General features: G+C 40.9%; 2 protein-coding genes across 12 annotated transcripts in view; both read right to left on the bottom strand.

Moving 5' to 3' along the window:
- The window catches only part of DST (dystonin), a 391,150-nt gene that overhangs the window by 77,708 nt on the left and 285,980 nt on the right, over positions 1-27,462 (bottom strand). For all 11 annotated transcript variants that reach the window (XM_063125032.1, XM_063125037.1, XM_063125036.1 and 8 more), the window contains 6 exons: positions 25,940-26,139; positions 23,952-24,447; positions 21,822-23,296; positions 6,881-7,042; positions 6,004-6,174; positions 2,690-2,856 (listed from right to left, as the gene is read on the bottom strand). In XM_063125032.1, coding sequence (XP_062981102.1) covers positions 2,690-2,856; positions 6,004-6,174; positions 6,881-7,042; positions 21,822-23,296; positions 23,952-24,447; positions 25,940-26,139 — 2,671 coding nt within the window. The remainder of the gene's footprint in view (positions 1-2,689; positions 2,857-6,003; positions 6,175-6,880; positions 7,043-21,821; positions 23,297-23,951; positions 24,448-25,939; positions 26,140-27,462) is intronic.
- LOC134397954 (uncharacterized) lies at positions 10,281-12,393 on the bottom strand. The gene has a single exon (XM_063125045.1). It carries the CDS (start codon positions 12,039-12,041, stop codon positions 10,578-10,580), a length of 1,464 nt encoding a protein of 487 aa, XP_062981115.1. The 5' UTR covers positions 12,042-12,393; the 3' UTR covers positions 10,281-10,577.

The following is a 27,462-nucleotide window of genomic DNA, read 5'->3' as shown; positions in this document are numbered from 1 at the left end:
AGGAAAAGAAATTTGCGTAATGACATTCTTTGTGATGTATAGTTCCATCCAATGAGATGAAATATGAACTTGAGATGGGTTGCACACAGGATTATTATTCTGCTAAAATACAAGTGAAGTAATTGAGGTCACTAAAATGTGAATGATATCTCTGCTATCACTGAAATATTTGGGTTGGCTCCAGACTATCCATGGACAGAGTTCATCATAGGACCCTCCTGCAAGAGGCAGGGGAGGCAATTTTTATTTGTTCATTCTTCTTCTGTGCCCCTTGCAAAGCTGCTCCAAAGGTTCTGGCAACCTTCCAGCATAGCATGGGAGAAGGTACTGGGGTCAGTTAGGGGTAAAAGGGTAATGAGCGAAAGTTGCTTTTTCTCAGCTCCTGCAGAAGGAGCATCTGTTGGATCCTGGTCCCTTCTGGGAACAGAAGGAGCTCTTCCATTTGCGGAAGGGCAGGTCTGGATCCAATCTTCTATGTATAAATTCCCAGTCCTCAATATCTTTTTTTTTCATGCCTCAATGAATATTAGCAGGAAACTGTCAGTGACAAATTGTACTAAGGTGGTGGGTTGTTATCATGATACAGACAAGTGTGGAACTGGGAGGCAAGTCTCATGGCAAGCAAATCTCACTGGGAGGCAAATCTCCCAGGTTGGCTGAGATGGAGCAGCAAATGCCACCCCAATCAAGGTGCTTAGTATTGAAGGCCAGCCAAGTTATTTGAGACAGAAAATCCCACAAGCACTGATCTCCTCCCTGGCAGTAAAAATACAATAGTAATAGCTTTTTTATACTGTATTTTGTAATTGTGCTTTTAACCTGTTGGTTGTTTTATTGTGGTTTTAATTTTTGTGAACCGCCCAGAGAGCTTCGGCTATTGGGCGGTATAAAAATGTAATAAATAAATAAATAATAAATAGCTAACAATTTCCTGCCATTCCATGATATCCCAAAATCATATTCTTGAGGCCATTGCCTCACTCTGCTAAATGGTAGAGCTGTCCCTGACTGATCTCACCTCTTTCTATTATATTTTTGTGTGGGATTTGCTATCCCCTCTGGAGTATTTTACCCCTCCCCTCTCCAGCCCTGATCCAGCTAAGTAGATTTGTGTGCAGGAGCAGTATTGCTTACTCTGATTACCTACAGGGTCAGAAACCATGGGAATGAATGGGATGTAAATCTGAATGTACATCCAATTGCAACTGGATGTGTTTTTTTTGTGAACCGCCCAGAGAGCTTCGGCTATTGGGCGGTATAAAAATGTAATAAATAAATAAAATAAATAAATTTTTAAAGCCAAATCAGCCTCAACCGGCTGATTTGGGCTTTTAAGTAACACAGAGGGAAAAACAGATCCTGTGGTCTGAGCAGGAATAGGTAATTTTGGGACCTGTGGAAACATTTGGAAATTTGAGAAACTGTTCTGGGCACATCCATGAAATGGCTACCAGCGGTGGTGGGCATGGCTAGTCACAAAGGACAGATTATCTGCCCAGAGGCATTCATGGGAAATTAAGATGGCAGGAGCTAGAGGCTTCTGCTTTGCTTTGAAGGAATCCCAGCTGTCTGTAATAGAGGAGTCAGGTGTCTCCGTGGAAACCAAAGATGTTGTCTGGGGGCACATGTCTCAAGCATCATGTTGCCTACTCCTGAGTTAGACCCTCGGATGCATATCCTCACCTACATTCTGGATGTGTATCTCATTGAAATCAGTGCAGTACAGATGGATTCTGCCTGCATTTGGATGTGCATCTCCTTTATGGCCATATTTTCTGAAACAGCATGTTTCCAATCCAGAATCCTGCTTGCCCATGTGGATCCCCACAACATCCCCACAGCCAAAGCTGCTTTTGCATTTTTCTTTGACTGAGCTGGGAAGCCAGCACCATGTACATTGATGGTGCTATATAAATAAATAATAATAATAATAATAAAGGGAAAAGGTCCACAACAGGTTTGGTGGGGTGGTGGTGGTGGTGATGTGTTGGGTTTGGAAGACACATGCTTGATGATGCTCATTCTCTGAGACCAATTCCTCTCCCACACGCTCCTTTAAACTAAGGGAGGGGCATTTGCCTTTGCAGTGTAAAGTCTCATTTGTGGGGGGGGGGGGTGGATTAGTTGGCTTTGAAGGAGGGAAGTCTCACAGTGTACCTCTTCTGAACTCAATGCCCTTCCCATTTTAAGCCATGCATCTTCAGCTAATTCCCATCTTGATCAAACTGAAAGCTGGTACTCGTGCCCAGCAATGCTGCTGATATTTGTAGGCAGCATCAGGACAGAGTGCATGCGCATTACTCTGTTCTTGCCAATTCGGTCTTTGGCAGAGCCGAGGGTTCTATTTTTTTTTTTTTTTTTTAAAAAGTGCTGCATACCTTGGAGCCCCCCCCCCCTTTCACACTTGTCCTCTTCCTGGGCCCATTTTAGAGCCCACTATGTCCACATGCCAGACATCCATCAATTTACTAATAGAGTCATGTGATATTGATTTTACTGGATCAACACACTTGCATTTCTAAAAATAAACACTGTGATGTATTCAATGTCATTTTCTCAATTTGGACTCTATCTTACAATCAGCAGAATGAAAATGTTTATATAGCTTCAAATTATATAGAACCCCCCCATGCTGTTTCTAGGAGTGCACTCTGCTATCCTCATGTGTGGTTGAAAACATTTCAAGTACCTCGTTTCTGCTTTATCGAGCAATGCATCCCATCTGCTGTCCAGGAGGCTCAGCTGTTTCAAGATCTTCTCTTTATCAGCGGGCTCTGCTGACTCTGCAATTTTCTCCCCTTCACGCTTGATCAGTTCAACAGTGGGTTTGCGGTCATCCAGCAATCTCTGGAGAAGCTGGAGACAAAATAATCAAAAATCAAATTGCCAGGAAATGACTGTTTGCCACAAGGCTGTAAAAAGATGCAGATTCTTCAAGGCTTGGTTTACTGGCAAAAGGAGTCAGTTTAAAGGAACAATTTTGAGATGGCAGAAAATGGATGAGTTGCCAGTATTATAATGCAAATGCCATCAACTGCATAAATAAGTAATTATTATTAGACATGGCAAACTGAGTCAATCTTAGTACCAGCTGTAGAGTTCTAGCTTCTTTCCATACATTTTTATTCTTATTTCTATTCAAAGCTATACTGAAAGCTCAGAGTAGGCTAACAATAGCCATACATTAATTGCCTTTTATGAAGGAAGATGCTTACAGTTGCAAAAATATATATCACAATTGGGACATTCTATAACTCATGACAGCACCTCATTATGATTTCAAAAGACATGGATGCATTCTATCAAAGAGTAAGTGTGACTACAGATTCAAGCCAAAAAATAACATATAGAACTATCATAGATCTGCCTAGTCAAATGTAATATTGGCATCCTAGGAAAGCCACTTTCAGAATCAAAAGAACACATATCAAAGTAGTGAACAGCAACAGGAGACCCCGAGTCAAAGCAGGCTGCTGGAAGAAAACTAATTTAACTTCTTTGCCCCAGTTGCCATCCCAAAGGCAAGAAGGCCAATGTGGAAGAAGCAGTAGCTGTGCCAACAGGATTTGCAATCCACTTTGGAAGATGGGGGTCTGGCCAGTCACTCTCTATTCCCTCTTCTTGAAAAACTAGTTGCTGACTAGGGTATTAAGGATAACCATACATTCAGCAAATTGGTAAAGTTGATGCATAGTGGAGCAAAAACATCATATCTGCCTCCCCAACACCTAGTGCCTCCATGAGCTTGCCATAAGGGCTCATGGCATATAACACGCACATTCCCAATAAAGCATGATCCACAAAATGTAGGGGTAGAAATTGCACTTTATTTGGCATACCATCATAGGACTCCAGGTGCGATGCGTATGCACCATATAGGCACTATAGCAAATGTGTGAAGGCAGAAATAATGAAATGGTACAATTGATGCACCACTGTATGTTGATGTTACTTAAGCAGCCTACTATGCTGAATGCGTGCACAGCACAACCTTATTATGTTAATTTTGTATTTTCACAGAACACCTGAACGAGGGAGCAAGTCCTAACGTGCTCCCCGACTTTTCAAAAGCAAAACCTTCAATATGCTGATGACTGCAACTACTAGATACACTCAACACAATTCAGGACTTGCCTAAGTTCCAGTTGTTTTAATGGGAAATAAAGCATGTTTAACTTTCTCTGGATTGTATCCCAAACTAACTTTCAGTATATGCATGATCATCTCCAATAAGATTTCCTAATGCACAGCTGTGTCTTTGGCTGCTCACTTGTCCAGACAGCCTGAATACTTGATTCATTAAGCATCCTGCAGTGCCTCTTCTCTGAGGGTTGCCTTCAATATCTTAGCCAAACTCTCCTCCACCTTTTTGTTAGCTTGCTTGCGGAACATGACTTTCTCTCCTACTATATGTGCTACAACTTGCTCTTTTCCTGCCCATACATTTATTTTAAAGAGTAGAGTAAGTAGAGTGATTATGGATCTGGCTGATGAGTTTCATGTTTGCTCCACTATTGCCAAATTAGTATTTAATATTAACATTCCTTTTTTAAAAAAAAAAAAAAAAGGGGAGAGTGTTACTCTCTATCTCTAATGGTGTTACAAGCAATTATTGCAAAACCTGATGCTGGTTTTTTTGTTGTTATCAGCTGAAAATACAGTGGACTCCTGGCACACCAAGACGTTGCTCTAAATCAGAAATCCAAAATAGATTCTACAAAACTCTACTGAGAACAAAATCAGCAGGAGATGAAGGGGTGGGCGGGAAATGCAGGCACAGATTCATTTCCCACTAATCCTTATCGGTAGAAAGACACATAGAGCAAGGAATGGAAAAGCTCGTCTGCCCCCACACAGAGTGGCATATGTGGGTACAAGGAATGGGAGGAAGGGATTGTCAAAATGATAAAAGAGGATTGAAGCTCTGACAAACTTTTGAACTTTATTTCAACCAAAGGGAGTAGCTCTACAGTATGAAATTTAATTTTTTCACCATCTCTGTGTTGCGGTTTTATACATCTCACTGCTTTTGATCCTTGAATTACCCTTTTCATTTTCATCCAAGTGTAAATGAAAGATAAACGATGCCAAGACCCAACACAGGTATTTCATACTTTTCTGTGCAACACACACACACACTAATAAAGTGATTGCTTACAGACAGGGGAGCTTTGCTGCATATAACAAGTCCCATTCCCCCACCCCCAAAGCACATAAGCTTCCATTTATCTCAATGAAGTGAGCAAATCCACATGCCCCAAGGCATGGTTTGAAGGCAAATGATGCAACCACTTTGCTGAAACTAACCAGGCCTGGTTCTGGTCACTGCCTAGATGGAGACCACCTGGGAACCCTATGAATGCTGCCTTGAGTTCCCTGATGGAAGGAAGACAGAGAGCATCATCAGGGGGAGCAGGGGGAATTGGGTTTCCCTACCATCACTTTGCCCCCTGCTTCTGCCCCACAATAGGGACGAACAGCTTCCTCTTTCTTCACATGGGGAAGAAAGAGGAAGAAAGCAATGCCCACATGGCCCATTCAGTGGGGATTTTTATTGTGCTGCTTCTCCTGCACACAGCAGGAAATGGCGCCGTGTTTCATTCAGCAATTTTTTTTTGGATTTTCGGGTCTCTTTTTGTGAAGGAAAAATGAGCAGAAGGAGCAGGAGAGGCATGAGAGAGTGGAAGAGGCACCTCTCCAACAAGAAGAACCTACCTAGCTCTTTATCTTCCTTTATTTTCTCCTTACCTGGTCAATTGGCAGGGTGCAGGAATAGTGGTGCCAGTGACAGAAAAGGGGAAAGGGAGATGTTTTTCTCCCTCTGTCCCCTCCATCATCCCAATTAAGTAACAGGGAAAAGTGGACAATGGGAGGGTAGTTCTTTTAAGGGTTCTTGCAATTGCACCTCTGTCACATTATTAGGCAGGTATCCATATATTCCATTGAAGAGCTTGTTAAATTAAATATCTTTAATATAAGAATAGATAAATAACTTCCACTCACTTTCTGTTCCTGTATTTGGGCCTTCACCACTTTAAACTCAGCAGATGGAGGCTTCTGATTAGCCACGAGTTCTTCTGTGTCAATGAGCCAGCTAAGTATAGACTCAACAGCATCTTGAAACCTCCCACAGTGGAGCAATGCCTCTTGCAACTGGGCTGCTCTTTGAGCAACCTAAACAAAACCAAAAAAAGCCAAACAAACCCAGACATTGTAAATAATATCCCCTTTACCGCTCTCCTATCTGTCAAACATGACTTTGGGTAAATAAGAGGTGTTAGAATAAAGGATGCCGATTTTAAATCTAGCATCTTCTGATTTCTATAACTCTTCATTGATTTGTGCACTTTGGTCATTATTTAAATTATGTCAATACAGTATAAACATTATAACATTCTCTATTCGGTAAGCCATAAATTTTCAAAGTGTGAAGCAGATATGCCTTAGGAGGAACAGATAATCCCCAGGGCTCTTCATTGCACTCTTTCACGTATGCATCTTTATTTGAACAATAGGCAAAATGTCCACTTGGCTGCCTCCAATCAGCACAATATAGAAAACTGTATGAAGTATAAATTACTAACACTAATAAAACAATCCTCTGGGATCTACATAGCAAAATGCTATCTCCCCAGTCTGAAGCTCCGTATGTGCTCCTGTTTTCATGTAGAGCTCCAGGCAGAAGCAGGTTACCATTTATCAAATGGGCACACAGAATTATTTAAATTTCCTTGGAAAGGAGCCAAAAGCCTATGGGAAATAGAGGATTATCTACTAAAGTGCCTACTAGAAAAATATTTAATATTAGCTATGTGGCAAGAACCAGCAGTAAAACAAAAGCAAGAACAAACCAAGAACAGTGAAAATATAATTTAACTACCTTTTTGTTGAGAGTTTTCCATCTTGTGTTAACGTCCTCAAGATCACGCTCAAGGTTATCAGTACTAGCGTTTTTAGCAGCACTCTGAATAAGGCCTTGACCTAACCAATTTACCTCCTGTTGCTTAACCTGTAGTGGTTCAATTTCTTCTTTCTCAAATACCTGTGGATAAAAAAAGGCAAAGAGACATTTGGACTACAAAGTCTGGAACATGCTGAGCACAAGCAACAACCGGAGCAAACATCAGTAGTAAAAAACACACAGCATTTACTGAGCAAAGTGTTGAAAGATAGTATTTAGCTACAGAGTATACATGTAAAATTGCGCTTAATGATATAAACACAAAACAATTCAAGGCAAATTACATACACAGCAAAGTAAATAAGAGTAAACAAACTGCTATTACAAAAGCTACAACACACATTATATTTAAAAGGAAGACACAAACAAAGTGGCCCATATTTAAACCTCCTAATGTAGATGTTAAAACACAGTTCTTTAAAGCAAATGGTGTATTCTGTGGGCACACATGCCAGGCTGAAGAGGATTGGATATTGGAGAAAGTAGTAGTTTTAAGACAGAGCAGTTTTTTTAAAGTAGCATTTAACTCTGTCACAAGAGCATGTATCTCTGTGACCCATCCTTCTTGGGACTAGGTAACATCATGCAGATAGAGTTATCCTTGCATATGCACATCAGAGACGATAACCCAGAGCCTGAGTAAAACCTGAGTACGTAAAAGTATTAATTAGGATGGACGTGTGAAAGGTTTAAGGTTGGAGAGGGGAAATTAACAGATCAGTCCTCTTGAGTCAGCATAAGCTGCAGTAGTGCAGGTAGTGACATGCATGCCTGCAATTGAAACATGGGCCTAATCTACACCAAGCAGGATATTGCACTATGAAAGTGGTATGAAAGTGGTATATAAAAGGCAGGAGCCACACTACTGCTTTATAGCGGGTGTTGAAGTGCACTGAGAACTGTTGGGGCCCATTGACACATACCATATTCCACTTTCATACTGTTATATCCTGCTTGGTGTGGCTCCTGCCTTTTATATATCACTTTCATAGTGCAATATCCTGTTTGATTAGATTAAGCCATGGTCCAATAATCTCAATTCTGGCTGGAGGAGCTGGTGTTGGCCGGCTATTGGCCAAGTGAGCAACGAGGCAGGGAGGGGTCTGCACCCCCCCAATCATGATTGCACAGAGGCAGAATGCAATGTCTTGTGGGCCACAATGGCACAGAAACACCAAGGGCAATGGCAGTTTGGGTCTTAGTAATGGCGCAAGAGGATGAACTAACTGATCTTGTGACTGAGGAGCTACAGCAGCACTACCTTTCTATGATCAGACTAGTTATTGTTAAAGAAGAAACAGACAAAGAGTAGGACAATGTGAACCGCCCAGAGAGCTTGTGAACCGCCCAGAGAGCTCCAGCTATTGGGCGGTATAGAAATGTAATAAATAAATAAATAAATAAATAAATTTCACAGGTGGTCCTTATTGGCAATCAATCCAAGGACACTGCACTGAATGAGTTCATCATAACAGAAATAACAACTCACCAACTTAAGTGGGATTTATCTGAGGACATGCATGGGCAAATTACAAAATATTCTGCAGTCATTAAATAAGAAGGGGAAGATTATGAAAACAGAATACACAACCTTTGGCCCTACAACTTCTTATCCTTATAGTAACTACTCCATTCTTTTCCTCTATCTGGCAGTAAACTCACTGTGATGAGTAATATATTATAAAGAAACTGTATTGTAATACTGAGCTATAGTATTATTATAGTATTACTAATGAATGTGTCTTGCATCTTGCATGCATAGATATGTTTTTAAGTTCGTCCTAGAATCCTCTCTCTGTCTAATCTAAGACTGTTAATGTACGTGTCAGGGGAAACCTGTATATATGTAGCTTGTCCCATTTTCAGACTTATGCCTGAAAGTCCCAAAATGTCCAACGAGCTTCCATACTATCTAAGAGCTGAAAACAAAATTCAAGAAGTCCAGGACACTGCAGTTACTAGAAGAGTCTGAAAGCAAGACATGTTTACATCTTTTCCTCAAACAAGATATATGAGGTATAACCCAAAACTTTTAAATTACTTTCAACAATATCTAAAAAGCAACAATTTGATACACATAGAGATTTTAAATAAAACAATTATAGAAAGTCTGAAAAACTAAACATTTATACATTTCTCTTCAAAAAATGAGGGGCACAAATTGTTCACCAAAATGGTTAATGCAGCACTTCGACACCAGTGGAAAATAAGTTAGCATACACATATTATGATTTATTAGAAAACCTTGCAATTAGGACTTTTTTGCATTTAAAAATAAAAACTCATGCCATGACGTTTCCCTCACAGTAAGTTTACCTCAGAATAGAGGTCTGCACTCAGGCACACAGAAAGCAGAATGCAAACCATATGTACTAGCATAATGCTATTTTTGGTGCACCCAATAGCTCTTTCATTTTGCAGAACACCATGGGAAAAGAATTGCACTTTTTAGAACTCTCGGGAAACACAATAATTATAGGTAAAAACATGTAACATTTTTTAAAGCTGAGTTTGGGAATACAGAACTTTAAAGACAGTAAGCATTGGGCTCTTGCCTCCCCACCCCCCACAAAGTAAGGTATCCTATGGGAAACTTCTCTTTACCTTGCTGCAATAAACAAGGGCTGAGTTTCAGAGAGCTACTTTAGGTACTACAAGTGCTAGCTGGTGGCATCTTTGACCTTTAGCAGACACAGATTGTCCCCCATTCCTTGTATCAAGCCACTTTTAAAATTTCCTTTGATTTCCAAAGAGGTTTGCCATGGGGAATTCAACTCTAGTCCCCTTAGGCGTATGGAACTTGTCACACAGTTTTTTAAGAGCCAAAACCTTATTCCTATTTCAAAAGTCCGTATCTTTTAAAGACAATACATTGCATTCCAAACCAAGTTTTACTTCCCAATCTCTTGTTTACACACACACAAGCACAAAAAGAAGGAGCTGAGGTCAGAGTTTACCAGAATGTCTTAGGAAAAAAACCCTGAAATAACTTATGACACAACCAGACTGGAGTGACCAAAAAAACAAAAAAACCACTAGAAATTACAGACTTCACAAGCACCCTTACTTATTTCAAAGCTTCACTCTACTTCCTTACTTCAGTCACCGCTCAGTAAATGTTACAAGATCTCTTGTAAAACATCTCCCACAATTTCAGAACTACTTTTTGGCATGAAGATGCAAGGAAATCATTTCAGTACATGCAACAAGCCTTTAATCTGTGTACTTTGGAAACCACAACGATCTGAGCTTTGTCGTTTATACCTTTATGACTAACAGTGTTATGCTATGCATGTCTACTCAGAAGGAAGCTCTACTGGGGCTGACCCCTAGGAAAGTGTGTAAATGACTGCAGCCTATATTATGTTAAAGCTAAATAAATCAGGCCTATCTGCCCTTGAATGGCATTGGCTGCTTGAAACACAAACTGTGTTTAAAAGGGGGTGGGGGTGGGGACGCTGAACATCAATGCACAGTGGAAGCATTCCAAATGAAGGGTAACAGGCACCATCTGGACACTAAATAGCCATGCACCAAACAGCTGGAAGTAATCAACCCTGTCACAAACTGCCCTTAATCAATTTACTAAAGTGACCATCTTACCCATTTCTGCCTTCTAATAACATGTTGGGCAAATGATTTTAGGGACCTCTTTGGATAGATTAACAAAATATAAGCATTCATGGTGAAATTGCCCCCCCCCAAAAAAAGCCCCCACCCTAAATAATGCAAAAGACAACTGACATATTAAAGACAATACATGTTTGTTCTGAATTACCTTATTAGACAACACGCCATTGCAAACTGTATCCAAGTTTTGCTCTATCTTTTTGCCTGTAGTACAGAAATTGAATTCAGTGCTCATTGGATTTGCTTTTTGACAACACGTGGTATTATCAAGTTCCAAAGCCTGACTAGACAATTCGATTTCACCTGAATCTGAATGGATTCTATTATATCCCTCTGCTTCATGCAAAATCATGTATTTTGCCAATTCCATATCACTAGCATGTAAAGCTGCATCTTCATAATAAATATCTATGTCCTGAGGTGAAATGTCCAAGACATCCTTTTCAATCATCCTGTCATGGGTTTCTAATGGCTCATTACCTTCAGAGCTGTTCCTCACTTCCTTTCTGTCTAAAGTGAAATCATGCTCTCTCTCACTGTCCTGGAGCCATTGTGCATGTGCTAAGAGGTCTTCTTGCAAATATGTCAATGGACTGTAATGTCCACCTCCTTTCTCCTGATTACCTTCAAAATTCCAGAGCGAATCTCGTTCTGTTAACTCTGTCTGTGAAGCATCTTGCAATTTCACTCGGTAGTGTCCATTGACAGGGGCACTTCTGGAGGTAAGCAATGAAACTTGCGGTTTGCTGCTAGAAATAGTAGGAGAACACCCCCCGAATTTACCTACTAACTGAATATCTTCTATAGAAGATATGCTCCTAATCTGATTTTGTTGCCCTGCTACCATCTCTTGCTTTTCTTCTCTTTCTGCTGGAGGACTACATAGACCAGAGTCATCTTCTTCTGAAGTTAAAGAATTAGTCCCATATTTGACCTGGCCTGTTGCTGCTAAACCTAACATATCAAGAGTCCCAGCAACTGAAGAGTCACTTTTATTTGTATAGTCTGAAAAATTTGGTGGGACAAGCATTCTCCAGGATCTCCTATGTTCTTTCTTTTCTGTGTGATACTTTGCTTTGGGCAAGCCAGCTGTTCGAATGATGTCACTGTTCAATTTAAGGGCATCAAAGATCATTTTTTCATCTAGTTTATTAGCTTCCCGTCCTCGGAGCTCAAACACACTGGAGGAAGAAAGGGCACCATTGGAGCACAAGGTACTAAGATCCAGTGTTCTATGACTATATGGCAAAGTCCGATCCGAAAAATGCCTGGAGGAGAGGCTGCCTTTAGAACCTGAATCAATCTGCTCGTTCAGTCGAACTGTGTCATAGATTGACCTCTGAGGAACATAACAGTCTTCAATATTGATATCTTCTTCTTCATCATCACCTTTTCCTACACAAGGAGGGTTCTGACGTAAACAGTCTGGCCTGCTTAGCGGCTTCCCCATTTTGGGGGTATTTACAGATCTAGTACTAACTACTCTGCTGCCTTATGGGAGACATGCAACACACATAGAGTAAAAGATATCAGAACATCACTTTGAAAAACTACAGTAAACTTGCCCTCAGCAGAAAGATGCATATGTACTAAATACAGGACATAATTTATGAGGCGGTTAAGGTCGTAGTCAGTGCATCTGTATAAAGGAAAAACATCTTTTTACCTGGCTGTAATTTAAACACTCCCCACCCTAAAATATAAAGTGCTTGAGCTTAAGAAAAGGGGAAGGACAAAAAAAACTTTGAATACTACAAAATTCTAACTGAACACACACACAGCTGCACAAAATGAACAAACCCCAACAAATCCGTAAATGGCTCAAATATTCAGAACTTCCCAGATAGCATCCCATTTTGTTTTTCAGGTCAAAATGTATGTCTTAAATCTCCAGATTAAGTCTTCAAAATGAATCAGCATTATAGCAGGCAGTACGTTATCTTCAGGAGGTGACAGATTAACTGTAATCCATTTAAATGGCTTGCAAAACTCCATCTCCTTTATAAATAAGCCATGTTGTAAAAGCTTTTCAAGAAAAACAACCCAGAAGAGCTATGAACGGTTGAGACCAAGGCACAGAGAAAGACTTCAAGGAAAATAAGGTACATCCAGAAGAGTAGTAACAGTAATGATGATGATGATGATGATGATGATGATAATTATAAAAGAGGCTTTTATTTATTTTGGCAGCAGCTATAAATAATCTCAATTCAAATAGCTGTTTATTTCTTGTATTGTTAAAGCTTCTCTGTGGTGCATACAGAAGTTCCATAGGGAATACAGAGTCTTCTGAATAGCCAGACCAACCAAAAAAAAATGTTTTTTTAAAAAAACCTTTTTAAAGAAACAAAATGATTACAAAAGAAACTTTTCTCAGTTCACTTGCAAAACGCACTCCTTGAAACTTCTTATCCCGTTTAAGGCAGCCGCATGGCAAGAAGCTACAAGCGTTCCTTCCCCCACTCCTGCACAAAGGCACAACAGATTTACATTCTGTTTAAATTCAGCAGAACTTTTGCATAAACTGTAGCGAAGAGAGTGCAGTCGCTGTTTTTATCTTCGTTTTGAAGCGCAGCTGTAGGGAAGAAGGCATAAAAGGAGCTCCCAACAATAAATGCTCACATGTACTGCACAGTGCAGCTGATAAGCTTTCCGGCTCTCCCTGGGTTTCTTATGGTCTGACAGTTCTCCTCCCAATAGTGAGCTGAAAGAAACGCCCTTTCTATTCTTCAGGCAACATCTGCTCCTATCCCATTCGTTGCTTGAGTATTATTCTAACCGAGCATTAGTAGGTGCCTGACCTCTTAGCTCTTCCCCCTTATGCTTCCTGCCCCACATGACTTATCTTAGCCATCTTTCACTTTTACTGTTTGTCTTGTCTCTGAACAAGGCTGAGTCTTTTCAGGGCGGGGGGGGGGGGGGGACACACAAAGGAGTAAGTTCCTGTCGACACCCTACGTATCAGACCGGGCTCCATAGTTCTGGAGGAAAGGAGGCTGGGTAATAGCTTAGCTGTAGAGTGGGAAACTGTGCTAATTAGTTCAAAATGTCAACAAATGTACTACGCACTGCTTAACCGGGTAACCTGACACTGTACAAGATGGACAAGATTCTACTCAGACACCAAGAAAATGTGCTATTTGGCTTTGCTACTTTTCCTCCCCTCCCAATATTCCAAGTGTGAATCTAAGTCTCTTGGATGTTTAGTTTTAAGATTCCAAATAATGGCAAGTTGCATTATAAACTAGCAGCTGTAAAACTGTAAGTCAAATTAAATTAACAGCCAGATCTTACACACAAGCGAGTTCCATGGGTTTATTTGCAGGTAAAAATGTGCATAGGATCGCATCCTTAATTTGATATTTAGAACCCATGTGCGTTATCCATATTCTATAGCTGGAGTTTTAGCAAGCCAATGGGTCTCTGTGAAAGACAATTTCCATTGAATAGAGTAAGTCATGAATAAATGACACAATTTATTAATGACTATTCAATGGAAATGGTTTTGCTTGATAATTGTAGAGTTATTTTCACTTTCCAGTCCTCAGACAATTACAAACTATACAATGACAAGCACACATGAAAAGAACCACCAGGGATCCTAAGTAGAATTAAAATAAAAGGCTAAACAGAATAAATGAAGCACTGAAAAGAGTACAAATACAAAGTATACAGTGACACTTTTTTAATAAAAGAAATCTTAGTTTTTCAGCCCTATCTATCAGATCATGTCCCAAACAGAACAGCTGCAATTGCAACAAAATATATACACAAACTGGTTTCTCAGCAACAGAAAAAAAATCCCCTCTGCTCATCTACCAATGGTTTGTCTGTTTTTTTTAAAAAAAACATGGGCATCAATCTAGCACAGTTTATTTATTTTACTTTTTAAATTACATTTATATCACAACTTTTTCCCTTGCAAGGAACCCAAGGCAGCTTACATGATCCTCCTGCTCTCCATTTTATCCGCACAACAACAACCCTGTGAGGTAGGTTAGGCATGGAATCAGAAACTGGTCCAAAGTCACCCAGTGAGCTTCATGGCCAAGTGGGACTAGATCCCAGAATCTCCTGAGTCCCAGTCCAACACGCATCTCAGTTCTCCACTTCCATACATCTTCCTTTTCTCTATATATTCTGGTCCACTTCTTTTTTTGGTGCACTCTTAGCACAAAATGTCCATGCTTTTTTTCCTTTTGTGCAACGTTTTAGACCCAGCTCCTTCTGCTTATGGCCTCTCTAGAACCAGTCTGTTTGAGAAAGGAGAGGGAATGCAGTACATTGGACCGCACCTAGTTGATTTATGTACATGATAGTTATTAATGATTATAGTAGCAGTGGCTCTCATTATTGAGTGTGCTTTCACTTCTGATCTGCATTTATGTTTCCCTCAGGCAGCTGATTGGCCACTGTGTGAACATAATGCTGGACTAGAGGAACCCTTGGCCTGATCCAACATGGCTGTTCTTATGTTCTATGTCAAGCCATCAACCAGATGCAGAGATTTAGATGCACATGTGAAGTTCCACATGACAGCACTGCATATGCAGCACATTCATCAGTATTAAAGAGAGCAGTGTAACCCCTGTCTACACAGAGCTTTGTGATCTCATTACAGCTATAGGGAGACATAGAAGGAATGTCTGTCTACTTTAACATGTAGGAGAGAGAATTTATTCTTATTTTATTTTGGTTCTAACATGAGTCTACAAATGTGTGTGTGTGATTGTGTGTGTGTGTGTGTGTGCATGTGCCCACTTAAAATGATCTGGTAGACATGGTTTTCCTGTTACAATGAATATTGGTTACTGACTACCATCTTTATAGCATCTCCTGGGGCAATGGCTAGTCTTGCACTAGAAAATGGGGGAGGGGGAGAGAATAGTAGGAAAACACTGAATCAGTGCGACACCATCATGAAGAAACCTCAGTAGGGTTAACCCTGCCATGCAGCATAGTGAAGTGACTTGCTTCCAGCAACCCTATGAGTAGTAGGTAGACGAAGGCAGGAATTTGTGTCTGAATGGTACAGCAAGACGTTAAAAAACTGTTGGCCATGGTGGTGGGGGAGGCAGATTTGGGGGGGGGTCTACACTATTGCTTTTAAAGCGCTTTAAAGCACTTTGAAAACGTTTTGAAACCTGTATATGCAGTTTGTCCTGGGCCCCAACAGTTGTCAAAACTGTTATAAAGCGCTTTAAAGCGCTTTAAAGCAGTAGTGTAGATCCCCCCTTGGGCTCTGTTTCAAGTAGCAAAACAGGTCAGCACTGGGTTGGCAATGTGCTTTAGGAGTGTGCTGTGAAAGAGGTCTCTCACTCCGAATCTGGAATACATTTATGGTCAGCTGAGCATAGATTTGTTGCTTGTGTCCTATTCTTTTCCAAGGAAGGACCTTAAATGTGTGTAACAAAAGGATATTACATAGAGCTATCTGTTTAAATGGAAGGTATAGCTCCACACTGTATCCCTTTAAACGAAAACTACAACTCCACGTCATATCCCTTTAAGAAGAAATTATGACATGGTGTTATACATCCCATTTAAAGGGATATGGCATAGAGTTATACTTTCCATTTAAGTGAATGGAGAAGCCCAACTTTACAGGACCTCTGTGTGATTGCTAAAACATACAAAAAGCTCTGGACAAGGACAATGTCTGTAAGCAAACAGTCCTCTCCCCCAATAAAAAAAGTGATAATAAAGTCTTCTTCTTGGGTTTGCTGTTACATTTAAGCTGTAAAACTGATAGCTTTATTTATTTATTTATTAAATTTATATACCGCCCCATAGCCGAAGCTCGCTGGGAGGTTTACAAAAAGGTTGATATAGCAATAAAATATAGATGTAACTTTGAAATTGTATCTGAAACCACCCACATGACACAGGAAGAGTTAACACTACTTTGATTCAATCAACAAGGTAAGAAGCCACCATCTACGCAACCAACCTAAACCAATTTAAATATTAGTTCAACCTCATCAACCTGAATATTCATCCAGGCTCGGATCTCCTATGAAGTGCAATTAGAAGGTACCTCTTGACACATATTTGAAAGCTGGAAATCTATTGAAATGACCCTTTAAAGCAGCCGCATCTAGTAATGGTCTACAAAGGGGGAAGGAACTTAATGAACCATACAGTGATAGAGACTGACATCAATTCCATGTGCTTTAATAAAAAGAATGTGTGGAGGGATTATTACTGAAGTATTTTGCAAACATTTCAAGGAGTATAATTACATGACAACGATTGAATCCTGCTTCCTCATTTCTTCCCCCCTCCTCTCCCCCAAGATTACAGTACCTCATTAAAACATTCAGGCAAAAGATAAACTAGCTAATGGTTTTGTTTTTCAGGATCATCTCAACAGTTGGGGGGTTTGTACGGAAATCGGCATGGTGTAACCAAGTAAAGTAGGTTCATCTGCTGAAATTTCTTTTTGTCTACATTCATTCAATGTGTAGTTTCTTTAAAGCACACAGATCTGTGCTAAAAATGAATGAAAGCGGAACACCATGAAATACAATATGCCAGCTACTGTAAGTGACTGAAATGAAGCTTCAATGGGAGACACTGGAAGATTTGTTCTTGAGGTTTTCTTTTACCCCCTCTCTCTTTTCCCATGAAAAACATCAATAGATAAGACCTGAGAATTAAAACTAGACCATCACATTTTCAACAACCCTAGAATAATAAGCCTAAATACCAGACTGCATACAATTAATTGTAAAAAGTATGCCTGCGGGCCATCATTCTTGGTATTAGTTTCTAAAGGGTTTCACTAGTCACATTTTCAATTTGCTATTCATTTTATTCATTTATCTTCACATTTTTATACACTGCTTCCTCTAAATAGCTCAAGCTACTAACTACTTGCACTGAAGATGACTACTTTGGGTTCTGTATTGCATACCATCTGAAAGAAGCCCACACCATCATCTCAAAAGGCATATAATGTAAGAAAAGTCTATAATGCATTTTAATATCAAATTGTCAGGAAAACAACAACAACATTTTTCTCGCAAAAGAAAATACACATCGTCAGATCTGGAGAGGTCGTTTGAAAGGATCTTCCGAACTGTATTTTTAAACGCAGCCAAGTTGCCCTCACATAACCCATGTCAGATGCTAAAGACAAAGAAATAGGCTAATCTTTGCAGCCCAACAACAGGTTTATGAGTTTGGGTGTGTAACTGCTGCTAAAATGCACTATTCTGCACAAAGATGATGGAGATAGGTAGAACCTAAGAAAGAGCATGCCAATTTTTAAAAAATAATCAAACTATTCAGCATGCTCAAGATATCCAAACACAGACAAACACACACACACACACACACACACACATATTGCAAAACTACTGACTGAGCTAGTCTTTCCCAAAACTTTGATACTTGGGGCACTAGCATTTTTCTAAGTATTTTATTTTGCACTGGAAAAGTTATGATGTTTCCCAGTTTACTCCCAGAACAAAGGACAGGCACATTCCCCCGTGCCACTATGGGAAAACACAGTGAATCTTGCTCCCTGGCATTGTACTCTCCATACTTTAAGTCAGTTAGGACTTAGGGGAGAGGCCAAGCTTTCTGGGAACCAGCAAGTCTTGTGGGATGCTTTTACATCTGTCAACTGTAGTTTGGGTTGCAACAGGGAATTCCAGTGCATCCCCCACCCCCTGAAAATGCTGCTTGCTGCATATATTGGCAGAAGGAACAAGGATAAGTGGGGTTTTCTTACTCTGACAGATCTTGAGTGATGGGAACATCCAATATGGTGCTTTAATTTTCAAAGGCACACTTCAGTTTGTCTCACAGCACACTAGCATGCCCCAGTGTACGGTTCAGGAACCACCACCTTAGTAGATGGGAAAAGGTGGTTTTCTCTCTTCCTATCAGTGTCACTACATATATATTTTTTGCACTGCTACTCCATAAAAAGGAATCGCTGTAATAATCAGTAAAGAGAAATAACTCTCTGAGCAAGGTTGCTTGTATTTCATTTATTTTTGGAAAAGGCCTGTCCGGCTTTTCCTCCACTACCGGAGCCCAAAGCTGCTAACAACAAGAAATGCACAACCACCACCAAGGATACAGTAAGTAAAACAAACAGGCAGCAGCAGGACAATCGCTGTGATCACAGTAGCAGAGAGATTTCAAACAACCTTCAGACAGCCTCCCCGCCTTCCCAAGAGAGCCAAGTTTTAATGAGCTGGTGAAATGTATACATTGATGGGGCCAGACATGGGCTTTCTGGAGAGGGCATTCCAAAGCATTGGCGCCATGGCTGAATCACAGAATAGTAGCCTTGGAAGAGGCCTATAACGCCATCAAGTCCAACCCCCTGCTCAATGCAGGAATCCACCTTAAAGCTTACCTGACAGATGGCTGTCCAGCTGGAAATGCCCTACTTTTTGTACCCACCCATCGCATCTCTTTTAGTGGGAGCAAGACGTCAGAAGCTGATTGTACAGAAGTAAATGTACAGGAGAAGGAAGTTCTTTAAGTACCATGGCTGCTTAGGGCTGTAAAGGTAAGAAACAGTACCTCGAATTGAGCCCAGTAATGAATGAGCAGCCAACAGAGGTAAAATAATATTGGAATCATATGCTCCATCTGCCCAAATAATAATATGGTAGCAGCACTTTGGACCAAGTGAAGTTTCCAGATACTTTTCATGGTCAGCCCCATGCTGAGTGTATTGCAGTAATCTAGTTTGACTGTTACTAGAGTATTAATAACTATAGCAAGCAAGATGAGCTAGTGGTAAGTCTCCTAAGACCTAGGCCTAATCTACACCTGCCATTTATCCTGGGGTCAGCTCGAGGTCATCCCTTTGCATCCAAATGATGCACAGGGGATCCTGGGATCAACCAGGGACAGCCTCTCAGTTGTCCCAGGATAACCGGGACTGTGGTTGTTCCGATTCTTCCTGCAGTCCCGGGACAACCCCGAGGACTGTGAGCAATGTGGTGTGGGCTCCCAAGTCCTCCCTCCTCTCCATGAGTAGTGAGGCTCTTCAAACAGGCATGGAGGTTTGCAGAGGAGGGGGGAGGCTCTGCGTCCATCGGGGGGGCAGCATTTTTGCCATTCCGGGATGGCTCAGCGTGTTGGGGCAACAAATATTTCCATTATCATTATTATTATTATTACCAAGGCGCTGGATCGGGCCCCCACAATTGCACAAACGTCTCCCAAAAAAAACCTAAACACCGCACTAGGAACGTCTCTCTTCAGTTCTGGGATGAAGCGATGGTGTTTAGACGCAGGATGATGATCCTGGAAGCAGTTAAGCCCGGGATCTTCCCTCCACATCCCGGAAGGCCTCTTAGGTGTAGATGAGGCCTCAGTTACTAGCAGTAAGTGATTTAAGCTACAAAATGCTGGGTTTTTTGGTAGCATACTTCCTTTGCCCACCACTGGAATGCAGGCCCTGATATCTGCTCTGAAACTGAATTCGGCCCTTGGCGGAAAGAGATTCCCCACCCCTGTGGTAGGGTATTTCTATTTCCCTGCTAAACCATTATGGAATGAAAGTTTAAGCCCTGGAGTCCAATACAGGTTAATTTCTTTCCCTTCAGTCATTGGGAAACCTTGGATTCAGTAGAAATGAAAACAATTCTTGCCAGACAGCTTTCTTGGATGAGAGCCTGGGTTACAAGACAGAAACCAGAACTATCCTTCAACAGAACAATGGCAGAGACACTGGCCTATTGCCTTTGCCTCGCCTCACCTCCACATTTCTTCATTTTGCCTGCCTCCCTGATCGGTACTTTTCCTGATCCTGGGAACTTAGTTTGGACAGATCCCCCTGACTACATAATCCTTGACATGATCCCAGGCCATGACTCTTGGACAATCCCCTGGAACAAATGCTTATCTCAGTCTTCTTGGCCTTCACCCAGGAATTTGCTTAACCTCACCTTCACTCTTTCACAGTAGGACTAATCTTTCATAAAGTGCAATAAATAAATGAAATAAATATCCAGTGCAGATACATGTCTATGTGCCAGCTGTCAGAGAGAACACTTGAATTACAGTCTGTTCAGCTCTTCTCCCCACTGTCTTGTATTTGGAATGGCTTGATATTAACACACTATTCAAGGTAGGATCTATTTCTTCCTACATGCCTGTACAATGCCTGAGGTGTGGGATGCTTGAAACTGTGTTCATTATACTTTGTCTTGCTCTTGGGGAAAAGATTCTGGCTGCATTTTGCAAAGGTGCGGAAGAGGGGTTCAGGGCTGCTTGTGCCCTAGTGCAACCCCAACATCCAGTGGTTTGTGCACGAAAAGACTCTTCCATCATGCAGCATTCAGCGTCCTGAGCAGGAGGTAACAATTGCAAGCAGAGGAAATGTAAAGTGCCTTAAAGATCCCCCATTTCTAGATTTCTGGCACTCCAAAGTTATAAACGCTTCTGGGTGCTTGGATATAACCATGAGTTGTATCTCATGTTAGTCTTACTTAGAGTAGATCCAGTGAAACGATTTGGATTCAAGTTAACCCAATGCTGGATACAACTCCATGATTTAGTGCATTTGTAACTGCCTTATTAATCAGACAGCTTTAAAATGACCAGTCATCATCCTATATGTGAGAAAAAAGAGGAAGGAAAAAAACCCAGGAAGCTGAAGAGCTCCAAAGCTAAATTATGAGCATGTTTCTACAGGCATAATGCTTTAAAACAATATCACAAAGATAATACAATCCTTCAGTTCATAAGCCACCTTTCCCCAGCCTGATGGCCTCCAGATGTGTTGGACTATAAGTCCCATCATTCCCAACAAATGGGAGTCGTGGTCCAACACATTTAGAGGCCCGCCAGGTTGGGAGTGGCAATGCTAAGTTGTTGGACAACTGAAGTGTTAATCTCTGCAATATTCTTTTATTTCTCCTTTAAAGTTAGAGGGAATATTTTAATCTATTAACAAGAATCTTGCTTATTTTTTTTTAAAAAAAGGCTTAGTTTTCAAGCTGGAAATGCATTGGATGGAATGAGCCTAGAACAGACAGAAAGCACCCTCTGTTGGGACAAATGCAAAATTACTTGCATGTAATTCCTAAGGCACTGAGTGGCCACAGCACATGATCTATGACCAAAACGGAGTAAAGTCACTTGTCCTTTTGAACAGCTCTCACATCGCAACACTCATATTATTACTGTACATCTTATCTACCCAAACATTTCAATTCAGTATTTGAAAAATTATATAGAGAAAAAGACTTATTACCTTAAAAACGTTTAGCTGTTGATTAATTGTCTCCGTTTCCATTCCAACAGGACCTTGGGAGTCTTCATGTTCTTCAGCTTCCCCAAGCAGTTTGGAAAAACCCTTAAGTTTGCTATAGAATTCTTCAATCCGGTCAATAGTCCCTTCAATCTGTTCCTCTCTCGCTCTCGCTCTGTCGAGTAACTTGTTGCATTGCTTATTCAAAGCCTCCAAGTCCCTTTTGATACCCGCAAGATCAGGAGAAGCTTCAGCTTCACTTGCTAACATCACTTTACATGTCTTGTTTGCATTTTCATTACTGGCTATGAGCTCCTCCAATTTTTTCAGGAATGCCTTGATATCCTCTCGCTGTGCTTGCAGGGTGATCAGATCCCTAGCCACAGAAGCCATACTATCCAATTCATCATCAAACTCGGCAAACTGAGAAAACATCTCTCGGATGGTGTTTTGGAAATGGCCAATTCCTTGAAGCTTAGTCTCCAGGAAGGAACATTTATCCTCAACCTGCTGGCTAACAGAGCTGTATTCGCCTTCTAATGCTTCGGCTTGCAGTAACAGGTCAGAGACACCTGACGAATCTGAAGCATCCACCACCAGTTCTTGAGCGAGCTTTTTCGTCAGGTCCACTTGAGTCTTTAATGTCTGAAGTGCTTTCTGCTGAGTCTGCATGACTGTCAAGTGTTTGTTACTGTAAGTCTGGGGTTTGAGAGAATCGTGCACTTCTAGCTGCTCTCTGGCATTCTTCAGCTGCTCTTTAACTTCCTTGGATGATTCTTGAAACCCTTTCAGTCTCTGAGCCATCTTTTCTAGACCATCTCTTTTATGATGTAATTGTTCAGCCACCATATCCATTTTCTGGATCAGCAGTGCCTTTTCCTCTTCAATAATGTCTTTATCTGTCTGACAGGCACCGAGTAAAGCCTCCGCTGCATTATTTAGCAACTCCACCGTCCCTTTGTGTTTGTCCAAGTCCTTCTGCCAAGCTTTCACCTGTGTGATGGAATTCTCTAGCTCCCCAGGATCTACACCCATTTTGATTTCAGATAGGTTACTTTGGCACTTTGCTATCCAGGGCTGCAGGTTCTCAACATGCTCTTTGTATCGGAGGGCTTTTTCCAGGCAATCATTTAACTTATCTTGCCTTTCTTTAACTTGCTTGTTCATTTCATCCCAGTTACCTTTGAGCAAGTTCAGCTGGGACTGCAGCTCTGCCTTCTCTGCCCCTTGAGTCTTCTGGAGGAGACTTTCGCCTTCTGCAATTATTTTTTCATAAGAATTAATCTTGTCAGACAAGGTCATCTTGAACTCTTTCTGATCATCAATTGATGACCACAGAGACTCCAGTTTGGTCGAGATGGGACGGGACTGATTCTGTTCTTCTTTCTTTCTATCCAGCCAGGCCTGAAAGTCTTTAGACATTTGCTGGAATTGATGAGAACTAACATATGTTGACTGAAGTTGTTCAATGTGATTGCCTGCAGAGGACCAAAACAAAATAGTTTAAAAAACAATGTGTATAGCTTTTCGACCTGCCCAACACTGGAATTTGACCCCCAAGAGCTTCTCTGAAATTGAATTCAGCCCTTGGGCTGGAAGAAGTTCAACACCCCGACATTATGGCATTACTGCTCATCTGATGCCCCCTCCCCCTGTCTGGGATTGAAACTCGGGAGTGCTTCTCACTGTATGACTTACCAAGATGGTGGAACCCCCAGTAAATCTGTCTGAAACTGTAGTATGTGCAATACAGAAACAAGCAGACTGAAGAAATATGTGTATGACGTTTTCTGAAATGATGTTTGTACACAAAGGAGCACCTTAGCAGAGCATTTAATCACCATGTGGGAATCCCCCTTGGTGAACAACTGTACAATCTACTCTCAATCATAGATCTCATTTGACATCTCAAACAGAGAGATCCACGTAATTGGCGAAGGTTAGAAAAATGCAGCTGTACCCACCCAACCCTCCGTACAATCTTGGCCCTGGATAGCATCTCATTTCCTTCCAGACACTGCTCAGAAGTGTTTGGGGGATAATCAGCAATGTCAATTTTTGTTCAGGGAAATTAAACAAACAGTTTTCTCCTCTATTAGGATTTTGTTTGTCCTCTTTTGCTTTGCCACTAACCTGCTTTTCGTTCCATATCCTTAAAGGGTTTTATGACACCATCTAATTGCCTAACGAGTTCTGCTTTCAAGTAATCTTCTGCCACCAGCACTGACAATTCCTCGCACAGGGCCTGAGCGGCATTTATGTTCGTCATTTCCTGTTCTATTTCTTCCTTCACTTCTCCGGCTGCTTCCAGCTGCTGCTTCACAGCATCAGAGTCTGTACTGACAGCTAGGCTCTTGCTGAGTTTATTATCCAAGGCACTAAGTTTTGCAGAAAGGTTTCTCAGACAGCTTTGGTACTCTGTGCTTTTGACAATGGCTTGCTCAATTCGGCCACATCGGTCACTCAGCTGTCCTGTTAAGCCATCCCATTTCTGTGCTATGGCGGCCAGTTGCTGCTTCACGGTTTCATGAGAAGGCGGGTGTTCCCCTGGTCTCTCCAGGATCCCTTGTCCTGCTGTGGTCAGCTGTTCGTACTGGGGTTTTCGAGTGTCAAACTCTTTGAGCAGAATCTGAGGAGAGAGTATTTGAATGTTAATTTCAGGAAGTGCAAGGAAGCACATATTCCAAATAATTAGCAACAGTGAGCACATGACCAATTCTGGCCCACTTGCATTGGCTCCCTGCATGTTTCCGAACCCAACTCAAGGTGCTGGTTTTAATCTATAAAGCTGTACATGGCTCAGGACTGCAATATCTCTCCTGACGTGAACCTATCCGGCCACTGTGATCAACATCTGGGGCCTTCCTCCACGTGCCTCCAGGGAGAGAGGCTTGGAAGGTGACAACAAGGAAGAAAGCCTTCTCAGTGGTGGCTCCCCAGCTCCTGAGGCCTATCTGGTACCAATACTGTCATCTTTTTGGCTCTAGATTAAGAATGCCCTCTACTCTCAGGAATTTAATGGCATATAATGGGGCACCTAGGTCAGCTGTCTTGAACAGGTCTGTTATTAAAATTGTTTACTGAAATTGTTTTCCCTATTTAAATTGTTTTAAATTTTATACATAAAAATGTTTGATATTTATTTATTTATTTATTACATTTTTATATCGCCCAATAGCCAAAGCTCTCTGTGCATTATAGTATTGCTTTATGTAATGTTGTATAATATTTAAAATGTTGTAGTTTCTAATTTTCTGAATTGTTGCGAACCACCCAGAGAGCATTGGCGATTAGGTGGCATCTAAATGAAATTAAGAATAATTTTGTTTTGTTTCTGTTTTGTTAAATGTTTGTTTCTGTTTTGTTAAGTTCACAATAAAAAGAAAAAGGATTAAATGATAATAACAATAACTAAACCTTGATCCAACCATTTCATTCCCTTTGGGATTTTTATTACTTTCTGCCACAATTAAATCCTTCAAAGATTTTGTTCTCAGAATAAATTGTGCCCAATAGGGATTTTTTTCTTCCACCTCCACCAAAATAAAATAGCAAAAGCTCAGCTAGCCACATTCATCCTTTTGTATGTGACTAAATGACCTTACGGATTATAAACTTTGGCCTTGAACCAGTTAAAAGTTAGTCATGATTAAACCCCATTGAAATCAATGCAACAAAGTAATTGCACCTAATTTAAGTCCCATAGCTCTAAATAGGATTTAATCATAACTACCTTTATCTGGATGGATACCATGATATGTAATTCAATGCAATTGAAAACCAAGGGGGCTGAAATCCTCGTAAAATGTCTAAGTGCTGAAAAAGGCAAATTTCAAAAAGTCTACGATGAAATAATGGCAAGACTTAATAAATATTATCCCCTTTGAGGAATACATCCTTTTTTCTTTTCTTTTTTTAAGAAAACAGACTGTTCTTTGGTCCCATCATATTCGTTTTGATAACTGTCTGCAAAAAAAGCAAACTAAATGAGTTTTGTAGATAAATTGGTCAGCAAACTTCTGCTGACTGAGTCATACTGTTAGCCCATGTTGGTGATATTTTGAGTCAAGGAACTGCAAGTGCTGTTCTACAAATAATATGCAGTGGAAGCAAGTACTCACCTGAACTTGCTGCTTTTGTGTGTTCAGCATGATTGGATCAATAGACAGTGGTCCAAGCACACTGACCATTAATTCTTTTTCCACCAGCCATTGTTTCAACTGAGCCTCAGTTGTCTGGAACTGGGTCAGATAATTTGATGACTCTTCCAGTTTTTTCTGCCTGTCAGTTGCTACCTGGCTGAGTTCTTTCCATTTGGAATCTATGGCAAAATAAAAATAACATTTAAATTATGCATCATAAAATACCTTTCTATAATATCTCAGACTCGAGAGGACAAATCTCATAAACCAGTAATAACATATTGACCACTATGCATAGCATGTAAGTTCATTTGAACTGGTCCAGTATCTTTAAAATATTTACACTTGGTGAGAGACAGGGAAATTATTCATAAAACCCCTAATTTCATATGTTTGATTAAAATGCCTCTTGAAAAACACAATTTCATGGAGGTTGCTCTGCCAGGCATGTAGTTCTTCACGTGCAGTTGTGTCAATTTTCATCATGCCACTACAAATATCATTTTCTAGGTATTTTCAAAGCCTTGTCAAAACTTACCAAAAATACGTAGGCAGCTATCATTTTCATAAACAGCTTGGCGCATGGAACAACCTCCACATGGTTTGGTTTCAAATGAGTCAATGGTTCATGGGTCTCACCTTGAGGAGGAAGATTGCCAGGCTAAATAGATCTTTATTCTGATCAGCAAGGCAATTCATACAAGCCTAGAAATACACCTCCTTTATGCAAAAGTATTCCTGTGCTCACATTAAAGAACTCAACAGCATAGCTTTACAGACAGAAGATTTTGTAGTGATTTGTCATGATCCAGCTCAGACATAGTGCTGGGTTCAGACATAATGATTAACCATGGCTTGCTTCTCTTATCTCTGGGTTTGTAAGTCTGAATTCACCCCAGTCAACTAACTATAGTTTGCTTGGGGTCAACATCCCACAATCTGAAACCCATGGTTTGAAGTTTCTTCATGAATCTCAGCTTATGTTAACTGTGGTTTCTCATTATGACCAAATTTGGTATCCTGGCTTACTCCTAGTTTGTTGCATCACTATGTTGAGGGAAGAGTGTCTAGAATATGGAGGTGTTCACACAGTTAGGTGATTCTCACTGGTGCTTTCACAGACCCGTCTCTCCCTTCCCAGTCCAGCTGGCAATAGGCTCTTTTCCTGCCTCCCTCCCTGCTGACAAGGTCTGCCTCTCCAGACTATGTGTCTAGCTCTACAGCAGCTTTATGAGAGGGGGGAAAGTTAAGGGACCACAGGTGCTTTAACCCATATATAATGAAGGACAAACATTAAAAGCAGGGCTGGGGAAGCTCAGCCCTGGGGTCCCAATCTGGGCCTCCAGTTGGCCACGCCCCCTTTCCCCCAGCCACCAATCATTTGGTGGTTTCCTGGCTTTTGTGCAGTTTCCCCCCATTCTGAAAGGTTGAAATGCTTCACCTGAGGCCTAGTTACTGGCAGTGAGAACTTTAAGCGACAACATGCTTGTATTTTTTTTTTG

Source organism: Elgaria multicarinata, chromosome 4 (assembly GCF_023053635.1).
Source record: "Elgaria multicarinata webbii isolate HBS135686 ecotype San Diego chromosome 4, rElgMul1.1.pri, whole genome shotgun sequence".
In the NCBI taxonomy this organism is placed as follows: Eukaryota; Metazoa; Chordata; class Lepidosauria; order Squamata; family Anguidae; genus Elgaria; species Elgaria multicarinata.
This window is presented reverse-complemented; position numbering and strand designations above follow the sequence as displayed.